Source organism: Diceros bicornis, chromosome 19, assembly GCF_020826845.1.
Source record: "Diceros bicornis minor isolate mBicDic1 chromosome 19, mDicBic1.mat.cur, whole genome shotgun sequence".
Classification (NCBI taxonomy): Eukaryota; Metazoa; Chordata; class Mammalia; order Perissodactyla; family Rhinocerotidae; genus Diceros; species Diceros bicornis.
The window spans coordinates 44,410,586-44,434,353 of record NC_080758.1 but is presented as its reverse complement, the minus strand read 5'-3'; the positions used below and the strand labels follow the sequence as shown (position 1 = coordinate 44,434,353).

General features: G+C 47.0%; 2 protein-coding genes across 6 annotated transcripts in view; one reads left to right on the top strand and one right to left on the bottom strand.

The window, feature by feature from the left end:
* Nucleotides 1-3,948, top strand: part of RRBP1 (ribosome binding protein 1) — a 67,665-nt gene extending 63,717 nt beyond the window's left edge. For 3 of the 5 annotated variants that reach the window (XM_058563270.1, XM_058563267.1, XM_058563272.1), the window contains 5 exons: nucleotides 838-954; nucleotides 1,748-1,831; nucleotides 2,118-2,216; nucleotides 2,761-2,904; nucleotides 3,405-3,948. In XM_058563270.1, coding sequence (XP_058419253.1) covers nucleotides 838-954; nucleotides 1,748-1,831; nucleotides 2,118-2,216; nucleotides 2,761-2,904; nucleotides 3,405-3,440 — 480 coding nt within the window. In that variant the 3' untranslated portion in view covers nucleotides 3,441-3,948. The remainder of the gene's footprint in view (nucleotides 1-837; nucleotides 955-1,747; nucleotides 1,832-2,117; nucleotides 2,217-2,760; nucleotides 2,905-3,404) is intronic. The other 2 variants (XM_058563268.1, XM_058563271.1) reach the window with 2 other exon arrangements.
* A 4,850-nt stretch (nucleotides 3,949-8,798) lies between these two features.
* DSTN (destrin, actin depolymerizing factor) overlaps nucleotides 8,799-23,768 on the bottom strand; it is a 33,690-nt gene continuing 18,720 nt past the window's right edge. The window contains exons 2-4 of the mRNA XM_058563273.1: nucleotides 15,130-15,437; nucleotides 12,123-12,199; nucleotides 8,799-10,011 (exon numbers count right to left, since the gene is read on the bottom strand). Of these exons, the coding sequence (XP_058419256.1) occupies nucleotides 9,902-10,011; nucleotides 12,123-12,199; nucleotides 15,130-15,437 (495 nt within the window). The 3' untranslated portion in view covers nucleotides 8,799-9,901. The remainder of the gene's footprint in view (nucleotides 10,012-12,122; nucleotides 12,200-15,129; nucleotides 15,438-23,768) is intronic.

The following is a 23,768-nucleotide window of genomic DNA, read 5'->3' as shown; positions in this document are numbered from 1 at the left end:
ACAGGCAGAGGCAGCGGGCCCAGGCCAGGGGCACGTGCGGAGAAAACACCCCTGCGTTTCTCATCGTCGCTGGACTGCACAGTTTGGCCTCCACCTTGGGGGGCTCTTGGGAAGGAGGAAGTGTGGGGGTAGGGTCCTCGGAGCAGCACCTTTTGCGTAGGGGCTGAGACCATGTGCGTTCCCTGGGGAGCTCATGCCAAGGGTCCCTCCAGACTCCCTGACTGGAAGCTTTCCCTGAACTTCATGGGGACGTTGCTGCCTCCAGATTTGAGGCTCCGTGGTCTGCGGAATCGGGGGAGACCAGTTGTGTCACTTGCCCCCAGCAGTGGAGCTCAGGGGTGGGTGTACCTTATTAGGCAAGAGGGGCATCTCGTAATCTTTTTTAAACCCTGGAAAGGGCTCTGAACTGCATCTTGAAGGAGGAAGCCGGGGCAGAGGCGTGTTGTCTGTGCCGAGCCCGTCGGTGCCCCTACTTCCTCTTGGCTCCCTTAACGTGGTGTGCGCTGCGTCCGTCAGGGCCGCCCGCTCCCGGGAGGGCTCTGTGCCGGCTGGCCTGGGAGCAGCACATGGGTCTCTATGTGGGGCCAGCCTGGGCCCCTCGTTGGCCCCTAGGCCTCAGTTTGGCTCAGGGGAGGGGTCGTGGCGCTGGCCCCCTGCCCCAGTGAACCTGCACAGGAACTCTGACACAGGTCACAGCTACCAAACCAGGTGCCCCTTAGAGGCTCCGGGTGCTGAGAGTCTCAGCGGTCCTCCCGAGGGGTCTGTGTGTGTGCATGCGTGCGAGGCGGGCGTGCGCCTGGCAGTGTATGTGCACAAACCCACCCCTCCCTGTTTCAGGTCAGGCAGCAGTTGAGTGAGATGAAGAGCCACGTAGAGGATGGTGACGTGGCTGGGTCCCGGGCTGCCCCCTCAGAGGCCCCCCCAGCAGAGCAGGACCCCGTCGAGGTTAGGGCGGTGAGCTGGGCCCCAGGTGTCTGTCACTAACTGCCCCATGGGTCCCCTGCACCCCCGTCAGAGCGCAGGGACGGCAGGACTGTACTGAATGGACACCAGTACTTGCAGCCTCTGCGGCCCGCCCTCCCCACCTCGCTCTGCTCACGTGCCCAGGCAGCAGTCACCCAGGTTCTGAGGAAGCCACAGAGCAGAGGAATGGGCAGGGAAGGTGGCCAGGCAGGGAGGTGTCGGGCTTGATGCTAACAAGGTGTGCGAGAGGGGCTGGAAGAGGGATGCAGGGCAGCCAGGCCTGCGATTAGGGCTCTGATCCCCCGCTGTGGCCCTTGCTGGGACGTCACTAGCAGGGCGCCTGCCCTCTAGATGTTTAACCCAGTAACTGCTGCCGAGAGCCCTCTCCAGGAGGCAGGGGCCTGTTGCCAGAGGAGCAGTGGTGTGGCTGCTGGGTGGGGAAGCCGCTGTGGGGCCAGGCTGGGCTTGCGCAGTGGCTCTGAGGCACCTTGTCCTGTGGGTCTCGCTAACAGTGCCCGAGGTTAGCAGAGGTCCCGTCAGCATCTCTCTTCAGCCACCCGGGGGCTGAGGCACCGTCTCCCCAAAATGGGGCTCTGGAAACGACTCATTTGGCTGGCCGGTGGGCGGACAGAGGCCAACCCTGCTAGCAGAGGCAGGGAAGGGCTGGGGGAGCACTAGAAGCAACTAGAAGGTCGAGCCCCCAGGTCTCAGCCTGCCCAGAAGCCCCGGCTCCCAAGAGGGTCCTTCACCAGGTTCTCACGGTGTTTGCGGTGTTTCCACACAGCTGAAAACACAGTTGGAGCGGACAGAAGCCATCCTGGAGGACGAGCAGACACAGCGGCAGAGGCTCATGGCCGAGTTCGAGGAGGTCAGGCCCTGCCATGCGGCCCTAAGGCATCAGCTTTTGGGCCACAAGTGTCAGGCCTTGTGTGTGTCAGGAACGGTGGGAGGTGGGCGCAGGTCTGTGGGTGGGCCGAGCCTCATCCCTCCCCATGGGGTGTGGCTGCGTGGTCGGTCCCCTGCCACCTGTCCACAGGCTTGAACTGTTGTCCTGTCATGCTGGGTGCCCTCCCGTCCCTAAGCAGGCTTGTCGGGTTTGAGAGACGTCTGGCGCAGGCCCCCTCCTCTGACCCCGCTGCCCCCTTTCTGCCAAGGCCCAGAGCTCGGCGTGTCGGCTACAGGAAGAGCTGGAGAAGCTCCGCAGCGCCGGCCCCCTCGAGGCTTCAGAAGCAGAGGAGGCCACAGAGCTGAAGGTAGTGGGTGGGGCTGCTGCAGGGTCCAGAGCAGGGCTGGGAGGGGAGAGCCAACGCCACTGATTGTCAGCTCCTGGGGTGGGGGTGGGAGTGGGAGAGGAGTCATCCGGAGGCCCCTCGAGCAGGGTCCAGCCTGATTTGGTGGGGGGAGGTCCCTAAACGTCTAGTGTCACTTACAGCAGCCACTAGTCAATGTAGCTATTTAAATTTAAATATTAAACTTGAAGTTCAGTTCCTTAGTCACTCTAGCCACGGCAAGTGCTCAGCAGTCCATGCGTGTGTCCAGTGCTGTGTTGAACAGTGTGCATGAGAATGGCCCCAGTGTCACAGGAAGCTCGCCGGGCAGCGCTGGTAGACGGGACACAGACAACTGTAACGCAGGCTGTTGGCTCCCCGCTGTCTCTGCCTGTCTCTGGATGACGAGGATACAGCATCCTCACACCCTCAGGGCCTCCCACGGCGTCAGGTCCCATGGGCATAGCCAGGTGCCCTTCCTGCTGCGTGTCATGTGAACGCTGATCCCCTTCGACCCTCTGACCCACAGGACAGACTAGAAAAAGAGAAGAAGTTAACAAGTGACCTGGGCCGCGCTGCCACCAAGCTACAGGAGCTTTTAAAGACAACCCAAGAGCAGCTAGCAAAGGAGAAAGACACAGTGAAGAAGCTGCAGGAGCAGCTGGATGAAACAGTGAGTGTCTGGCCAGGCCAGCACCACTGGCCTTAGCTCAGCCCCACTGGGGGTGGGCCCTGCCCCACAGCAGGGTGGGCTGGGAGTCAGGGCTGGGCGTGATTCTAGGAGCCCCAGGACTCCTGGGGGAGGGAGGGGGTGGGGACAGAGACTTCTGAAAGCAGGCACGGGCGCGCAGCCTGCCAGGCCCAGCCCCCACCCTCCTGCCACTCCCCTCGGTGGGCAGCATGTTTCTGACCCCCACTGCCAGCCCAGGTCCTCACTCTGTAGCCTGCGGGTCCAGGCCCCTCGCTCTCCTCTGCGTCCTGCCTGAGGGTCTCCTCCAGCCCCAGGAGTCAGCTCTGGGTCTCCAGACGTGCTGGGCTGGGTGTGCTCTGAAGGGAGTGGAGTGGTGTGGGGGTGTTATCCAGGGGACTGGAGGTCCCTGGGAGTTTGGGGTAACTGCTCCCCTTGGCTCCTTGACCCCAGCCTCTTCCTCCCCCTGCCCACTTTGTTCGCAGGACAGTAGCAGCTCAAAAGAGGGCACCTCTGTCTGAGTCGTCTCTGTGGAAAAGAAGTTACCGTTCAACTTACCAAAATGCCTTACACATTCCTTACGAATAAATAAACCAACCGACACAGCGTTATCCAGGCCCAACTTCCAGTAGCTCGGAGAAGCCATTAGAGACGAGAGTCTCTTAGAACCACAGAAATAGATCTTCCAGACCCCCAGTTTGTAGAAGAACCTTTGTCACATTCGATAAACACTATTCCCCAGGACCAGCCCTGGCCCACCGCCGAGCAGACGCCAAAGCCCTTATGGGCTCTGTGACAGACCCCAGGGTGTGTGCTGGGGAGGCCGGACCCTCGAGGTATCTGTATGGCAATCAGTGCAGTTGTTTTGTTGTTCAGGGGTGGGGTCGGGAGGCGGGCAGATGGGGGGTGAGTGTAAGGCTGTGGAGCAGACTGGAGGGTCTCAGCCCAGCCAGGCGGCAGCCCCTCAGCCAGAGCCGATGTGTGACCTCCTGGATGTTAATGCCATTAAAACCAACACTGTCGCCCGGCGCTGCCGTCTCATCTGGTCTTCTGCTGGGACGCCCCACCTGGCGGCCGGGCCAGGATGAGGAACGAAGAGGGGCCGGCTCCCTGGGGAGAGAACAAGTGTGCTTCTTGGTTTCTTTGAAGTCAGGGGAACAGCAGCTCTGTCTAGAGTGGGGGTGAAACTCATTGTTTCCTGGTTCCCCCCCATGCATTTCTCACCATGCCAGCGCGGCCCCACTGCCCACCTAACAGGATGAGGGAGCAGGGCCTCTGATCCCTGGTGGCTAGATGCACTGACCACAGTCCCCATCCTTGAGGATCTGAGGTGACCTGAGCAGAGCTGTGGGTGGCCTAGGCTGTTGTGTGAAGTGAGCTCTGTGAATGAACAAGGGGGTCTCTGTCTTTCTGGCTGGAGCTTGGACAAACATCCACGCTTCAAGACGGGTGGGCCAGGGCCCAGGCAGCCCACTGCCTGCCCTCTGGAAGCAGGGTCACTGGTGGAAGCCAGCTGAGGCTTCCCTTGATTCTCAGACCCACCGTGCCCTCGGTGACCCAAGACCGTGGTTCAGGAGAATCTGGGACCAGGAGGTGTATCAGGGGCACTGTAAGCAATAGGAACCTGGACCTTAAGCAAAAATGGATTCAGAGGCTGAGTCACAGGAGTTGAGCCCACCCAGGAATGGAAGGTGAGTCTGAGCAGCCCCTGGGTCTTGGTGGCAGGCATTAACCAATCCTGTCAAGGGGCTGCCTCAACCCAGCACTCATCCACTTCCATCTCCCTCCCAAGCCTCAGAATCCTGGGAGAGGGGGTCTGATTGGCTGAACTTGGCTTGGGGAAGGCTGAGCACTTTGATAGCAGGTCCAGCCAGCCAGAGGGGAGGATGATGCTTCCAAAGAAGAGCCGCCCAAGAACGGGAGTCTCTCTCACCTGCTTTGGGACCTTTGCATCTCATGCACCGTTTTAGGTGGTGGGTTTGACTCCTCTCGGGGGTAGTTGTCGTGGGAACGTCAAGACCTAGGGAACCAGCATTGTGCGTGTGTGTCCTCGAGCCTCCTTCCGCCCCCACACAGGCACCTGCTAGGGGTCGGGCAGTGCTGACCTCAGTGTGCACCACCCAAAACTGGTTCCGGCTTTCAGGGAGCGCCTGGTGTGCGGGCCACCTAAGCATGCTATGTGGCACTTGTGTGTTGCCACTGTCTGTCTTGGGATCAGGGTGCTGGAAATTCTAAGACTCCCCATAGATGTGAGCTTAAGCTGGACTTCACCAGAGCAGGAGAGGGGAGGGTCAAGACTGAGGGGACGGGGGTGCAGAGGTGCAGACGTGGGGACTGGAGGAGGGCAAGCAGGCATTGTGAAGCGGGTTGCCAAGAACAAGGGATCTGGACGTGGAAGGCAGGAAGCACTGAGGTTTTAAGCAAGGGGAGATTATTGTACCTGTTCTAGAACTCTGGAGGGGGCTGAAGTGGAGCGGGAGCCATGGGACTTGGGACATGGATGCCATGGTTTCTTGCTGGGAGACTGAGGAGGAAGTAACCAGTAACACCTGACACCTGCCACGTGACCAGTCCCGTGCTTGGTTCTCACGGGAAGTCTCAGTCCCCCGGGGAGGTGAACCGCACCCACATTTTGCAAAGAATCCCCAGGGAAGTGAAGGTAGGTCACCTGGTGGAAGGCAGGGCAGGTTTCTAACACTTGGCAGTGCGTCAGGCAGCCTGGGGGGGGGGGGCAGTTGGAGGGAAAGAGTTCAGTTTTGGAGTGTATGTCCCCATAAACAGCGGCCACCGAGCCTCGTGAACCTGTGGCCCGTGACTGTACCCCCCGGGTGCCCTGTGCATCAGGAGCAGGGGCTCAACGCTGGAGGGCCGGCCCTGTGGGAGGGGGGTTACAGCTCATCCTCCCACACACACGGGCTTCACGCATGGTCAGTGGTTTGGGGCCCTAGTGAGTTTCCTGGTGGGAAAGAGGCCAGACATGTGCCCTCCTGCACTGGGACTCCTGCATCAGCATCACCACCTGGGGCCTGGGAGCCTGCGTTTCCAGTAAGCTCCCCTCCCCCTGCCACACTGCAGAATTGTGAACCCCTGTGCTGGGCAGGTACCCTCTGAGGGCCCAGGAATGGGGGCACCTGGAGGAAAGGCACGAGACCCTGGGGGTACCAAGCGGCTGCCTTTGGGCTCTACAGGACCATGGCTGCTCCATCCTTAGACCAGCTGGTGGGGCCGCTGTCTACCTGTGGGGAGGAGGTGAGACAAGGGCAGGCACAGGGCAGGGTGTGCAGCCCCATGGGAATGAGCTGGGGCTCGGGAAGATGCCACTTGGGAGGCCTCGCTCCTGCAGCTCAAGCTCTAAGGGCCCATCAGTCCTCACCACCATCCCCAGCAAGAGCTGAGCAGCCGAGGCCCAGCAGTGGCATCTCCCAGGCCGGCAGAGGGAGCCCAAGTCTACCAGGCAGCCTGCCGGGCCTTACGTCAGCCTGGCCTTGTCACCACCGCTGCTCCTGGGCAAGGTTCCATCATCAGACTAGGGAAGACCCTTCAGGAAGATACCAGAGGCAACCGCCCTCGGCAGATTCTAGGACAAGAGGCTGACAAGCCCCCCTGGGTTCCTCCACATGGTACAGACAACCTGGGGCCCTGGCTCACTGGCTTGGCCGATCACAGTCCCTGTCCTGCAAATGTCACGATGCCCCTGCGGCACTGGAGAGCTTGTGGTTGCCTGGAATGACGTTCACTGAGGAGGCAGGAATCAATCACCCAGGCTGGGCTAGAGCCCTTACTAGAAGGCCCTGGTCAGCCTGCCAACAGGAACCACTGCTCCCCTAGGCCCGGCTTCAGAGGCGGGAGCCTGGGCTTGGTGCCACTGCTGCATCTCACACCACCGAGAGCGGGGAGGGTGAGTTCTGAGAACACCTAATCTACTCCCTTTAGAGACTCCTGGAATTGACCTGAAGCTCCAGGGTCACGCAGCCCATAAACGGTACCTCCAGGCCTGGAAGCCCCAGGGTGCCACTGGCAGCTTTTTTGACAAGCTTCCCCTGGTTATCTCTGCTGCGTGATATTTAATAAAATGCACAAACACCAAGATGTCTGGCCTGTAGGCAGAGATTTTTAGAAACCTCTAGACACGCTCCATAAACCCCTTCTCTCTCGGCTTCCTTCAGGTTTGGGTCTCATAGGACTCAAAGACGAACTGTATTGTTTTCCTTCCTGCCTGCCCCAGTTCAAGCCTCAGCCCTGGCACTGAACAAGATCTAACCTTAGAATTCCAGATGTTAGAAATGAAGAACTCTTCAAGGGTGCAATGGGAATAGGATAGAACCAACCAGAAAACAAGAGACCCCAGGCGTTGTCCCAGTTTTGCTGCCTATGAGCTGTGTCACCATAGGCAAGTTGCTCTACCTCTCTGGGCTGGCTACTGAGGGCACTGGCTACAGGCTTGGTAACTCCTTTCCCCACTGCCCTTCTGAAACTGGGCAGAGCCCAAGGAGTCATGGCCAGCCAAACACGGCTCATAGTACCTAGCTCCTTCCCAAAAATCCTGACTCCTGGAACTTCCCCCTCTCCCAGCCACAACACAATTAATGACCCTTTTTCCAGCTGCAGCCCAGCTGGAACTCAGTCTGGAGACTGTTAGTATATTTCAGAACTCAGTCTGGAGACTGTTAGTATATTTCAGAAATGCCCCAAATCATAAGGAAGTGATGTGTCCTTGGGCATATCCAGTCTCTGACAGTCCAAAGGGCAATCAACCAGTCAAGAAACAGAAGCTGCACTTCCTGTGTGTGGACCAGCCAGCACTCTGGGCAGTTCTGCAAAAAGAAAACCACTCATCTAAGCCTGATTCTATTATTCAAGGCACGGTGTTCACTGTTTTCTCAGAGGTTAACATTCTCTGAAGTAAACTTCACAGTCAAGCTTTGAATGCCTGTTAGCAGTGGCTTTGCTTCTTTCTAGATGAACCCTACAACAGCTTCCCACAAACACACTTCTGTAACGTATTAACACTGGTAGAAATGTCAGCGTGCTGGAGGCAGAGCAGACCTGCAGTTTTCTGCCTCAACACTGTCAGCAGAGATCTCAAACTCTCATTTTGCATCAGAATTACCTGGAGTGCTCCTAAGCAGGATTCTTGGGCCCCAACCTCAGGAATCCAATAGGACTTTCTCTCAAAGTTCCCCTAGGTAGAGACACAACTATTAGCATCTTCCCAATTTCTGGAGTAAGAGTAGAGTGGGAGGAGATGTTTACATTGTTACATCCCTGTACACTGTCTTGAAATCCCCCCATAGGCACCTCCCCCTGACACACACGCGTGCAAATGCACACACACTTGCGTGGACTGGTGGTTATACAAGTCCTGCCACACGTCACGAGCTGAGACCACGGAAAAGACTTTCTCCTAAAACCCCTTAACCCAATACCTGGCTCTGTCTACATGGCTGATTCTTGAGTAGGTCAACCTTGGGCCCGCGACGCTTCTCAGGTGGCCTGTTAACGTACACAGTTAGGAAATACACTGCTTTGCAGTAGAGAAAACAAATTCAAGGTGAAAGAATGACAAGCAGCTTATCAGTAAACCAGAAGCCAGCACTATTTTCTAGACAATTTTGAAAGAAGTATTTTGATTAAAGCATAAGCTTTTTTGCCTCCCAAATAAATCACAGAGCAGATAAAAGCCTGGCATTTAGATCAACATTTGGAATAGGAAAAAGATTCCCAACTTTTACACTGACTTCTTCATTCAATCACAGGAGGAGGGAGCTGTGACCTTAACTGTAAGTGTCCAAAATACCCAAACCTCCTCCACGACTTACCCCAGATGGAAGGCAAAATCCTTTATCCCCAATTCACACGTGAATAATTACAAGAGAGAGAAGTTAAAAACGCTTCCTTTATTACATAAAGCCAATACCGCTGCTTCTAAGTTCAACTGTTCGTGCATCTCTACAAAGTGTGATGCCTGTGGATGTGAAAGACGATCACTTCCAAGTGTCGTCAGGTGGTGGCTTCCTGTGGGTGTCATCCGTCATACCTGCTCCCAATTTCACACACAGTCGACAAACTGCTCTAGGAAATTACGCTCTCCCAGGCCCCAGAGTAAACATAATGTTCTTCCGCACCTCATATTGCACCAGAAGCAACAAAGTTCTGAAGGAGACACAATTGAAGATATCACAGGTGTCCCAGCTTGTCAATACAGTGATTTATCATTTTCATCAAAGTGTATCACAATGGAGCCCTAATTTGCATTATAATTAGTTGTTACAAGATACTGCACATTCTCCTGAGGACACACCACGATTTCCAAGATGCAGGGTCACTCTCAGAACAGTCTCCCACTGGCGAGTGGAGAGCCTGCTGCAGGGGCAGGGAGCTGCTCCCTGCTCCCAGACTGCATGCTGGAAACTGCTCTGCAAGGTCGGCGCGGACGAGAGGCGTACACCACAGCGCAGCAGTCTCCACAACACATCTGGTGAGTCAGGAGACTGCCTGACTTCAGCTTACCGTAGTTAGTATATCAGTGCTGTTCTATGTTGTGAGCAGAAGTATTTTCCATTATTCAGTTTAGCTCAAGAGAGTATAAAGGATTTGGGCTAAAATTATAACCAGATTGTTACCAATTCTCTAAGCAAAAGAAACAAAGTAACTGCTGAGGTTAACAAGATGCAATAATTCTCTTCATATGGCCTTGTACTGCTTTGTGAACTGCATTATTAAAAATCATTAGCTTAATCTTTACAAGCCAACTCATCAAAACAGGCATTTGGCCAATAAAAATTTAATTTCACATCAATAAAACTTTAGATTTTAGATTTATTTAGGGCCTTTTGCACATGTTTACAGAATGTTTACTCTAACAGGTGACAAGACAGTTCCCCCTCAGTGAGACCCTGGCCTAAACATATTTGCTTTACTTATATAGCAAGAGGATAACATTAAACATGGAAGCTTTCAATTTCTGGCACTGAATGACGATCTACACAGGGCATCCTTCAAAAGCTACAATTAAGGATCCACCTAGCTTTTCAGCAATACAAGCCCGGTTGAGGTCTTCTGGCCCATTTGCTTGACATTCGTGTTTTATGCCTAGGAAGGAAAAACAACAATCTTATTTAGAATTATGGCAGTAGCTTACCTATTTCCCCAAGATAAACTGCTTTAAAAGACTAGCTCTAATATGGATAGATAAGCTTGGTATACACAAACAACAGACTACTACATAGTATGAGAATAAATAATCTGTAACTACATGCATCAAAATGAATGGCTTTCATGAACATAAGAAGCCAGACATAAAAGCATACATTCTAGATGATTCCATTTGTATAACACAAAATCAGCCAAAGACAGTTTATTAGAAGCCAGGGTATTGGTTACCCTGTGGGGGAAGGAATAAGAGGAAGTGGTGTGACTGAAGGGGGCACGACAGACTTCTGGGGTGCTGGTCACAAACGCAAGAAACAACCATTATGTTCGGTTTGTGAAAATTCATTGAGTTCTACAATAACTTATGATTTATGCTTTTCTCTAGATACCTTGTACTTCAATAAAAAGTTACAAAGCAGGTCTAGTAGTCATTTTTCTTGGTTTTTAAAGTATAAGTAAAAATATGAATTCAATGTTTTGATTGCACAGCTGATTTATTCAACTGTATTGAAGAGTAAGAATATTTACAAATGGTATTGCTTTTGCTCTAGAAAACAGTTAGCTCTCCACTGATACTATACTATACACTTAAGAAATCTATCACAATGAAAACTACATAAAATGTTTTACTGACTGCTTTCTCAGAATTACATCACCACACTGCAGAATAAGCTCAATTACAGAATTATATACAGTGGCTTCTCTGTAAACAGCTGTTACCTTTTAAACAGCTGCACTGTTTCTGATTTTCCATAATTTTAAGACCATTTCTTGAGCTGCTGAAAGCACAGCAGGTCAGCTTTTAGACCACTGAGGACTGATTAGAGAAAGCCAGTGAAAGGCTAGGAAAAAAGGCAACAAGGTGACGGTCTTGAATATCACCAGATCAAGTCTACGTAGCAATTCCCTTTACTGAAAGCCAACGCAGAATAAGGATGATAAGAAATCCACTCTGAATCTTCTTCAATTGCACTGGGGAAGTGTGAAGCTAAGGAGTCATGTTAAAACATGTTAACCAACTGGTGAACACAATTCTGGGGAACGGCCCAACATGACATCAAACACATGTAGAACCTGACAAGGCCTGAACTATGCAGCAGCAGGTTTCAGGAAAGGACGCAAGAATTTTGTTTTCTTGTAAAACCAGCTAGGGCAAACCTGTTCAACTACAAGAATATAAAAATCAGTCACAGTAAAACAAACAGAAAACGAAAGCCCTTGTGACCTTGGCTCGCCCAGCTGTTTGGAGCTAGCCATGGCAGGAAGGTAGTGGGGCAACCTCTGAGACTGAGCTCCCACGATCCAGACCAAGCCTCCCCCTCTACAGCTGAGAGAATCAAGGCCCAAGGAGGTTAAGCAGTTGGGCCAAAGTCACACAGCAGTTAGACGAGAAGCTTAGCCCTCCGTGCAGGCCTTTGGGCACGTGCCCCATGCTCTTTCCATCGTACCAACATTGCCTCCTTGCTGAAGACAGTAAGTATGGTCAGGCCATCTCAGCAGGATCCCAATCACCTAGTGGCAAGTCAAACATAACTGGCCAGCTCAAGGAGTGAGGGTACTTTCCTTTCGACACATATGACTCAATTACCTAAAATCATACCATTCCAAAGTAAAGCTAGAGATAAGAGTATCCCTTCTCATTTATGAACATTTCCTTTTTGCAATTCTGTTATATCAACTACATTCAAAGGCAACAGCAAATTTATTATTTACTATGACCAATGTAAACCAATTAGTCTCCACCTGCTATGTGAGAAACTTGGCAGCATCTCAAACTATTTAAAATGAGCCTGAATGAGTGATATGCTCACAATGTGGAGAAAACAGGGTTATTAAACACGGGCAATTCAGACCCAGAGTGACCAGCACAAGGCGGAAGACACGCTGAAAGCCAGGTTCAACCTTCCGGGGTTTTCTCGAAACACACAGTGCTTCCCTTCTTTATGGCCAAGGCTCTCCGAAGAAAATAAGGTGCTTCTCAGAAAAGATGTGGCCTCCATTCCAGGGGCTCATCACACCTCTAAATGTCTGGGAGTAAATCTAGACCATACCTTGAAATTTCTTTTTGATTGCATCCTTGGAGCTCGCATAGATCATTTTACTTTTCAGAGGTGCTAATTCTGGTGCCCTGGATAGAGATGGTAAAAACAAAAAAAACTGATTCACAGAAAGCACAATTTACATTGTGTTAAACATTTGCATCAGTGATGGGGGAGGGCCCTCAGAATCTCCTGCGAGAGTTTTTCTAACTACAGAACTTTTTTATTGCCCACTCCTCCTTGGAGAGAAACTATTATGGATAGGCAAACACAGAATCGCTCAGCCTGACCAAGGTGAAAAAAAAGTAGAACCACTCATTAAAGATCAGATTATCCAACAACGAATAATTCACTGTATTATCCAATTCATTTTCTTTAAAATTTTTTTTCCATTTTTATCAATAAAAGGCTTGAGTTCAGGCTAATAAGTTTTTTGTTTTTTTTTTTTTTGGTGAGGAAGACCAGCCCTGAGCTAATATCTGTTGCCAATTCTCCTCTTTTTGCTGAGAAAGACTGGCCCTTGACTAACATCTGTGCCCATCTTCCTCTACCTTATATGGGACGCCGCCACAGCATGGCTTGACAAGTGGTGCATGGGTCTGCGCCTGAGATCCGAACCTGTGAACCCCGGGCCACCGAAGTGGAGCATGTGAACTTAACCACTACGCCACTGGGCCAGCCCAATAACCATTTTTATACAAGGCTTTTTTAACACTTTCTAGTTGGAAAAAAGTTTCAACATACAGAAAAACACAGAGAATAATCTGTAAATCAAGTATTTGCCACCTGGAATTAAGAAACGTTAGCAATTTTAGCATTTTTGCTTCAGATTATTTTCTAAAAAAGAATATATTACAAAATAAAAGTACCCTTTTTACCCACCCCCAGTCCCTTCATTTACATCTATCCAACAGCAAATTCTGAGCACATGAGTACTTGTTTTCCATCTTAGTCTAACATTATAAAACACGTCACAAGCTTTTCTTTTTTTTTTAAGCTTAATGGCATTTCAGCAATAATTATGTCTCAATTTACAATATTACTATTATCTTGTATTTACAAAATTTTTAGTGGCTCCCTCCTCTTGAATGAATACTGGAAGCATAGCATATGCTTCACCACTTTCTTCATCAGCAATATTGAAAAATAACAGAAATATTAACAATGAACAGACAAATCTCTTCCTTCTCAAACTGCTCATCTATGAATGCATTATTTACCACTATACTGCCAAACCCAGGCCCCCCTCCCCACTCCACACTACCCAGGTACCAAAGGGTAAATGGAGTGTAGTTAAACTCTTTTAAGCACTTAATGATTCCTTATAGCTGCCATACATCCAGGACGTCCAATAGTCATCAACACCACGGGCTGGCATGAACCTCACCTAGCCCACTCCTCCCACAAGGGGCATGGATTCTGTTCTTGGGAACCAGGAAAAAGACAGTCCCTATGTCTCTCAGATGTTTATTCCTCCCAATTCTAAGGTCTAGGAGGGAGACAAAGCCGCGACAATAACCTGAGGTGTGCAGATGCCTGCCCTGCAGAGTGAAGTGGGTACTTTTGCAAAATAGGCCAGGGACAGGCAGCGCAGTAGCTGCTCTGACTTGACTCTAACCAGATGTTTAAAACACTTTAAGTAAGAGCCCTTCCCTGCGCCCTAAACAGAGCCTGTTAAGGACGACTTCTATAACAAGGTTTTACCTTTTCTTAAAAAAAATAATAGTGCAAAATAAAACACTGCACTAACACTGCATTTCCTTTCCTTCTTTCTACTTTTACTTTCCAAACGTTCTTTAATAAGGATGTATCACTTGCACAGTAAGCTGCCCCAATACATGCCCTCCTGGCCTCGTATTTGCATTCCTCACAGCATCGTGGTTTAATCAAGTGCAACAAAAGCTTGCAGAAATGGAACTGAGGTGTGGTCTAGAGTTACATTCCTTTGAACTAGAATTCTTTTGACTTCCTAGCCCCACATCTCAAAGCTGTGGTGGCACACAGCTAAAAGCTAAGCCCCTCCTTACCTTGCCCTGGCTCAGGTCAAAGTATCAAGAGGACTCTCATTCCCCCAAAATCAGAGGCTGTTACCAATTCCCCCTCCCCTTAGAAGCTAGAGAATATTCTCACTACGTAAGAATTCCATATCAAGGAATATAGTATAATACAATCAAATGAGGGAATGAGGTGTGACTTTTAACTCAAGCTTAATCTCAAATATTAACTTACTTGAAAAGACCAGAATAACTAATTTATACAGCCTTTCAAGAAAAAGGCCATCTAAATCACTTTACGGCACTTTTCACCATTTAGAGCAATGCTGACCAATAGAGCTTTCTGCCACGATGCAAACAAATGTTCTACATCTGATGATAAGGTAGCCACTAATCAAGTAGCCACTAATCACATGTGGTTACTGAGCATTTAAAATGTAGTAATTCAACTAAGAAACTAAATTTTAAATTTTATTTAATTGTTTTAGTAGCCACAAGTGGCCAGTGGCTACCCTACTGGACAGTGTGAACGTAGAACATATTACAGTTGAGGGAATGATAGTACCAACTTCAAAAGTAGCAAACCACAGAGGCACAAGTAAAGGACGGGTGTTTAAAAGGAGGCGGGGTTCCTGGCGTGGCACGTAGGAGAAGAACTTTGGTAAGGTAAACTTTCTTCTCAGTATTGTAGGAAGAATTTTTAGAGAAATTTTGGCTTCTAAGGAGTGAGTTCAGAGGACACACAGAAATCTACCTCCTGCCTCTTCTCCCATCAAAAATTAACTATTGAAAGTGATATTCTCCCAAGCAGACAAAGAGTGGTTAAAATTTCGTTTTGGTCCCACAAACATGAGTCCAGCTAAGATCTTATTAAACTCTGTAAATAAAAATTAAATGACAATGATTGCAGATAGTTTGATTGAAAATTACTCTGGTCCCAGAAACTGGTTCTCCCAGTGCTAAGCTAACAACAAGAGATTAACTCTTGAGTTTTACAGAGGCTCAACACTTCTAATGATGCTTACCACAAGAAAAACATCAACTCCTCTTTTCTGGATTCCTTGGTTTCAAAGCTTGCATCATACAAAGCATAGCGACAATCTTTTTCAGGAAGCATTCCCACAAAATGCTTGAAAGGATCAGTTATGGTTACACCAACATCTCCAACCAAGATCTCTTTGCCTTCTTCTACAATGATGCACTTTTTGTCTGCACTGAGACAAAAAATAACAGCCTTCTTTCTTTTCTTGATTTCTTCTGGTGTGGAGCACTTCCGAACTTTCATGTCATAAAATATGCGACATACTTCATCAGCAACTTGCACTCCTGAGGCCTATAATGAGGAAAAAAATCAGAAAGAGGCTTACAACTTTTATTGTCCAAATATAAAATACTATGTGTAACTTTTGGCTATAGACTAGCATACACTTAAAATTTTTAAGGCATACTTATCCAGTAGGAAAACTAGAAAATCTGAGCTGTGATCACTAATTTCAGTCACTGAACTTTTTAAAAGATTACATACATAAGCCATTCATCACTATTATGTGGGAGTAAGGAAAGCTATACAGCCCCTCCTACCCTAAAACCTGGAAAAGAAGTGCTTCCTGAGGTGCTGGATTATCTTCTTCTTATAGAAAGTTTCTTCAGAGCCCTAAGTGGGGGGTACAGTCATCTCCCCAGTTAACGGGGTATTAATAATACCCAATATTCTTTTCATAATGCATTACAGATGGTCAGAGTGGCAGAGTTGGGAAAATTCCATTCCTACAGCATCTCTTTCTCTAATAAAAGAAGAATTAAAAGTTCTTTGTGGGCCGGCCCCGTTGCTTAGCGGTTAAGTGCGCACGCTCCACTACTGGTGGCCCGGGTTCGGATCCCGGGCGCGCACTGACACACGGCTTCTCCAGCCATGCTGAGGCCGCGTCCCACATACAGCAACTAGAAGGATGTGCAACTATGACATACAACTATCTACTGGGGCTTTGGGGGAAAAAAAGGAGGAGGATTGGCAATAGATGTTAGCTCAGGGCCGGTCTTCCTCAGCAAAAAGAGGAGGATTAGCATGGATGTTAGCTCAGGGCTGATCTTCCTCACAAAAAAATTAAAATAAAATAAATAAAATAATAAAAAAATAAAATTAAAATATTAAAATAAAATTTAAAAAAATAAAATAAATAAAAAAAATAAAAAAGTTTTTTGTTTTGGGGGCCGGCCCCGTGGCGTAGCAGTTAAGTGCACACGCTCCGCTTTGGCAGCCCAGGGTTCACAGGTTCAGATCCTGGGTGCGCACTGACGCATCGCTTGTCAGGCCATGCTGTGGCGGCCTTCCATATAAAGTAGAGGAAGATGGGCACAGATGTCAGCCCAGGGCCAGTCTTCCTCAGCAAAAAGAGGAGGATTGGCAGATGTTAGCTCAGGGCTGATCTTCCTCACACACACATAAAAAAGTACTCTTCTTAAACCTTCTTTTACTGCTTTAGGAGTAGTATTGTTCTTATCTTCACAGTTCATCTATGTTAAGCAAGTTAAGAACCTTCATTTTGCTTTTTTTGAACAGAGATGAATAAAATTTTCAAAGTAACAAAAATTAATGAAGAACTAGAAACAGACTCCAATTCCCCCAACTCCCTAGTCCATAATGTTGATCTCTAAGCCACATTTGACTAACCCATCTTTAAAAGCACGAAGCCAACATCTGAAGCCTTATATCCAACCCATCAGTATTTGAATGTATCTGTCAATATCTAAGTGAAGCATCTCACACAACACTTTAAAATCTGACTTGGGGGGCTGGCCCCGTGGCTTAGTGGTTAAGTGCGTGCGCTCCACTGCTGGTGGCCCGGGTTCGGATCCCGGGCACGCACCGACGCACCGCTTCTCTGGCCATGCTGAGGCCGCATCCCACATACAGCAACTAGAAGGATGTGCAACTATGACATACAACTATCTACTGGGGCTTTGGGGAAAAAAAATAAATAAAAATAAAAATAAATAAATAAATAAAATCTTTAAAAAAAAAATCTGACTTGGAAATTAATCAAATTAATCATGTATCAGTAATTGAAAATAGAAAGTAAATGTGTATTCTGCAATTATAATGCAACTAATCTCAGCCAAATCTAGCTGTAACTTACAGGCACCTTAAAAGCCTCAGTAAGGAGGGGTTTGGGCTATTACCAGAAATGAGGTCTGTGGAGGTTTCTGATGAGAGGAAAACTAAAGATACTTCTGCTTGAGGAAATAAATACTGAAAACTATGAAGGAGAAACTGGCAAAGACACTGGAAGCAGGAAGACCACTTTTGAGGCAATTACAAATATTCAGAGGAGAATAAAGCTCCGATCTACAGCAGTGGGGTTGAAAACAAAAAACAAATCCAAGGACATTTCAAAGTCAAACCAATATAGCTGAACGACACATGAACGGGTAGCATCAAAGAAGACCTAGGATTCTCTAGACTGGCAACTAGAAAGACTGTGACGTATAACAGAAGCGGGAGGATGGGTACACTTGACATGTTACTTTTGCAGGATGTGCACAACATCCAGGTAGAGATGATCAGTCAGCAACTGGAAATATGAGCACAGATCTAACAGGAAGGCTGCACCTATAAGATATTTTGGACTACAGTCGATACCATGGAGCTATCAACATTAAGTAGCAAAAGAGAAGTCAAGTGGACTAAGAAGAAATGATCAGAAAGCTAAGAAGAAAAAGCAAGAAGGGAGAAAAAAGCATCCTAGAAGCCAAGGGAGAGTATTTTGAGGGGGAGGTCATCAATACTAAAAACTTCAAAGTTTCAGAATGACTGAAAACAGATCACTGGGCTTGGCAACCGGGCCTCTGAGCATTTCAGAAGACTGGAGGAAGGCGGCAAACGTCCAAGACAATGGGCTGAGGATCCACAGGGAATTGAGGAGGTGAAGACAGAAAACACAGACGGTTAATGGCGAAGGGAAAACGGAAGATTGAGTGCTAACTTCAGGGACACTGTCCTATGACTGGAGAAATCTGACCACGCTAAAAGGTTAGGAGCTTGAAGGAACAAGAGAAGGAAAGCCAAAACACTAAAGAAAAACAAAACTAATATTGAGTACTTACTATCGTCAGACACTTTTAAATCACAAAAATTCTATGAGATAGCTACTATTATTATTTGCATTTTACAGATGGGGAAATTGAGGCATAGAAAGATTAAGTAGCTTGGCCAGGGTCACTCAGAAACTGGTGGTAGAACTGAGATTTGAACCCAGGAGATCTGGCTCCAGAGGATACTCTAAACACTCATAATTAAGAGTCAGAACGCTAAAGAGACCGGACACGATGGGGCAGTTAGTTTTAGAAAAGGATATACATTTTTTCCTCTAAAATAGGAAGAGGACGGGTAACAGTTTAGAGGAGAAAGTAAGAAACTGCTAAAAACTGTGCTTGAAAGGCTCCATTTTCTCTGTGAAACATAAGCCAGGAGTAGGGCAGGGGTTTGAGGTCATATGAGATAAAGATTCAGAATCACCTAAGGACAAGCAAAAGGGCTCTGAGGACCACTAAAGATTCAGCTGAGGTCAGAGAGGTAGAGCAATTTGGCAGAAAGCAGATGTTGATGGCAGTGCAGGTGCAAAGGAAGGACTCTGCATTCTACCTAGCAGACTTTATCCAAGCTCGAGGTTTCAATCATCTAATCCAAATGACTCATACATTGTTCAGACTTCTGCTTTTCTGAGTTCCCAGCCTTTAGACCCAATTTCCTATCTAACATCTCCAGCTGGATGTGTCAAAGGGATCTGACACTCAGCATGTCCAAAGTCCCCTTCTAGTCAGCCTTCCTTTCTCAGTACACATCACCATCCTAGTTACACAAGCCCCAAACCTAAGAGACATCCTCAATAATTCCTTCTCCCTCACCTCACTTAGCTCTTTGGATTTTCACATTTTGTTTTTCCAAGATATTCATTTCTCTCCATCTCTGCTGCCATTCTCCCAGCCCAAGCTACCACTGCCTCTTATCTGAACTGTTACGATAACCTCCCAAGTTGTTGTAGGGGAGGGAGATCAGGATATGTGCACACCACACCGTTTCCTCTTCCTGGGCACACAGGAAGACTACATTCTCCAGCCTTCCTTGCAAGTTCAGTTGGGACCATATGACAGTTCTGCTCAGCAAGAGTTGGGCACAGTGATATAAACCACTTCCAGGTCCAGCTCTTTAAAAGTGATCTTCAAACTCTGTCTTCCCCTGCCAAGACGACCTTGGTGGACACACTTCAAGATAGAGGAGGGCTGCCCAACCCCGCTGGACTCTGCATGATAAAGATAAATCTTTACTATGTTAGGCCACTGAGATTTGGGGTTTAATTTGTTACCGCAGTTGTTCAAATACAACAGACAGGCCATGCCCAGTGCTGATCCCCTCCACTCTCCAAGTCATTCTCCACATTGCAGCCAGGGATCTGAAACACAAATCTGACCTCCATGCTTGAAACACTTCAATGGCTTTCCACTGATCTGAGGGTAAAAACAGTAACAATGCTTTAACATGTGTGATCTGGCCCTGTCTACCACTCCAGCCTTACCTTACCCTGCACACGCTCTGCAGTCTCACTATTCTCGCCTTCTTTCAGTCATTTGTATTTGCCATGCTCCCTCTCACCTCAGGGCCTTTGCTCATACTGTACACCCTGCCTAGCCAGCATTTCTCTACCCTTCTTTGCCTAATTCACTCTTCAGGTCTCAGATCAATTCTCACTTTGCAAAAAAGTTGTCTGGGTCAAAACCACTATCACATGCTTGCAAGAGATCATGTATCTACGCTAAAGCACTTACCAAGTTTTAATGTTCTGTCTTTAAGATTATTTAATGACTATCTCCCCAAGTAGGATGTAAGTTCCTTAAGACTGTAAGCTCCTTAAGACTGTGTCCATCTTGTTCACTATTGTGTTCCTCTGAGGAAATCACAGATGAGTCAGAGCCCCCAAGGAAGTTTACGTGACTAATGGAGAAGATAAAGACAGCATATACAAAGCTTCAACACTCCGTAAAACTGTCATTATTCCTTGATAAACTCCAATGGAAGGGAGTTTACAGAAGGCAGGGTTTAAACTGGGAGGGAGGAGGGACGCAGGCAGGTATGGAATGTTTCACACGTGAAGTAAGCTGACTTTAAAGCACTCCAAAATAAGGGGACTGAAAGAAGGATGAAAAGACAGTTCCTGACAGAGAACTCAGCACATACATTATGAGAAGAGGATAAGGGAGAAGGAAATTGAGACACGGATTGGGTACAAGTGGAAGAGGCCACAAACGGCAGGTTCAGGAGTTTGGAGACACTGGATATTTTAAAAAAGAAAAGTAAGGTGACCAGCTAAAGGCTAATTCAGTAAGCAAGTTAAGATGTTCACTAGGGGTGAGAGCAGTAGGAAGAGGCGGGCTGGGGCCGATGCTGTATAGGCACAAACAGTTGTACGTGACAACCACTGCTGGGAGAAGGAAGGTGGAAAGGAAGGAGTCAGGAAACAGTGTCTAGAGGTTGGTTAACGATGCCAAGTGCTCCTATTCTCTCGTCTTTCCACTCTGGTGGCTTTAGAGGCTTTGATGTTAGAGAAGTATGATTCTTTATGACTGGTAACATTATAATACTAAATTTTGCCTGTGAAAATAGTCAAAATATCTACCAGGTAAAGTGTGTATTAGATTCAAATGTAATGAATAAATACACTTAAATTTGTCAGACCCTGATTTACTTACTATATCCTTGAAATAGCACTGATAGGGAAGATTAAACAACAGGTTGCTCGAGGCCAGCTGGGTGGCATAGCAGTTAAGTTCACACGCTCCACTTCGGTGGCCCAGGGTTCAGGGGTTCAGATCCCGGGTGCAGACCTACACACCACTCATCAAGCCATGCAGTTGTGGTGTCCCATACACAAAGTAGAGGAAGATGGGCACAGATGTTAGTTCACTGACAACCTTCCTCAAGCAAAAAGAGGAAGACTGGCAACAGATATTAGCTCAGGGCCAATCTTCCTCACCAAAAAAAACAACAACAACAACAACAACAACTGGTCCCTAGATTCTTGATAATGATTTTTATAAACTAAAACTAAACCCATGAGGGCAGACTGAGAAAGCAAGGAATACTGCTCCTACAGCCTGGCCCGACACTGGTAGCTCTTTTACCTTAGATATTTCTGGGGGGTGAACTGGAAAGCTGGGGTAAAAGTGGGATGGAAAGAAGACAAAGCAACCCTTGAGTAACTGTAGTTTATTAACCTCCTAGAAGCTGAAAGAAGACAACTCGAAGTTAAAGCACCAGAACTATGTGAGCAACTGCTCCAGCCAAGCTTCTCCACTAACCAGCCGTGTCAAACTTGGGCATGTCAGTGAACAGCCCTGAAGCAAATCAGTTCCTTCAACTATTTATTCAGGGGAGTGCACTGGATCAGTGATTACCAAACTTTAAAGTACACAGGAATCACCTGGAGATCTTGCTAAAATGCAGATTTGCAGATTCTGATTCAGACTATCTGGGTAGAGTCTGAGATTCTGCATTTCCAATAAGCTCCAGGGGAAGACCAATAAAATGTAGTTCTAAAATTTCAAAAAATATAATAAAATCTTAGCTCACTGCTATTTTATTTCCTGGCCTAGAGGTTTAGTTTTTATAGTGAAGCAGTAGTGATAAGAGCATTTTACAAAAATAGGCCCAAAGTCAAAGCATTATCTGTGCCATGGACCCCTGGTCAAGCCTATGGGTCCTTTCTCAAAATGATGTTTCAGATAAAACAAAATATATAGCATTACAAAGCCAATTATATTGAAATATAGTTCATCTGCAATCATGGTTAAGAATTCTTGTATTAATTTCGGTGGATTTACCACAAAGAGACATTACGGTGAATCTCAAAACAAAAACGGCTGTAACAGTGATGTACAGAATCATTTGTTCTTTATACTGTGCCTTTACCTAACAGAAAAGGTCCTCTCCCATCAGCCTCATTTTCCAGTATTTCTCTAAAATGTTACATTTTTAAGATATTAACTGCTCAGCTGTCAAGAAATCTAAGGTTTATTTTAAAAAGCAAAATCATATTTAGTTTTGATTTTAAATTTATTTTTACAAAGTTGTTTATATTCAATTGCAAAGTTGTAACAAAGGCCATTAAAGGATACTCTGAACATAGCACCAGAATTTGCTGCACAGTTGGGAAGGAAAATCTTGAGAGCAAAAATAGATTGCTATTACAAGAGCTTTGTGATTACCTTAAAAAGATATGTTACCCACAACTTCAGTTTCTCTGTGTTCTGTACCAGCGACCACTGGAGAATAACAGTTGCTCTTAGAACTCCACCCCCATGTCAAAATAGTTGCTTTTAAACAATCACTGCACTGTATTTTATCTCACTTGACTACCAGTTTTTAACTTGTTCCTGCAGCATAATGGATCTCAAACCTGTCTGAGTCTCCTCTGGCAGAGCTTTTGTAAAACAGTGACTCAGAGATTAAATGAATACATCTGAGGCACTGCCTTTATACTCAAGATTCACTCAGCGTATGCTTCTTTAAATAAAGCTACTACTCACAGACAGCGGGGGAAGTGAATGCTACAAGAATACATAACACTGGGTATTTTAAAGTTGCAATGACAGAACACACTTACAACATCAATTTTCTCAATTCTAGCATAAGAGTGGTAATCTTTGAAAGGAACATCAAGTTTTTTTATTCAATTTTTGTAAACAACGGAACCAGTCCAAAAACTAAATGTAAGGACTTACAGCAGTCCATCCCTAATCCAAAATATCAGAAACAATGGTCTATTTCTATACTACTAGCTCAAGTAGGATACCTGACTTGGGCTCCATAATTAACACCAACTACACTTTACCTAATCCTCACTAGAGAAAACAGGAATGAAAGCTATTTTCCTACCTCAAAAAATTTTTTAATTCTTGAAAATTATTTGTCTGAGAGTCTGAAATATTTCTAAGAAGCATATTGCATAGCAAATACAATTTCATATTCACAAACACCTGGCAGAAAACAGGCATTAGTTCCTTTCTCAACCTACCAACTCACACAGCATAACTGTTAATCAAAGGACTTGGGGAGTTTAAAAACAGGTTCGCAATTCTCCTTTATTTACACCAAGACTTGCACAAGGGCCAAAAGGACAGAAAAGTGACTTGACTACAAAATATTTGGGCTTTTGACCACTACAACTGATGCCTCTGAGCAATAATGTTGAGACAACAAATGGAATGGGAGTGCCACACGCTTCAGGCACATTTCTACACAGAAGTGTTAAGTTCCCCACAGGTCCTGTGTTACCATGAGGGGCTGAATATGTACATCTAATTTATCTCCCTACCAAAACGCCACTGAAAGTACAAAAAGGAGATTGAACAAAAAAGAAAAAGAACATAAACCCACAAGGACAAGGAGAATACAAGAAATACGGAAATTCAAATAAGGAAGAATGAGTGAAATTAGTTTGAGACGCACTTAGGTCCCTAGATACCCCCTGAACTCCACCCTGCCACCACCCCCATATTCCTGGAATTCTGGAGTTTATTCTCTGGAAAGGGTAAACAGCAGATCTTTCTGGCTTAGTCATCATACTGCAAACAGGAAAATAGGTAACCATATGTAACTGAACACTAAGAC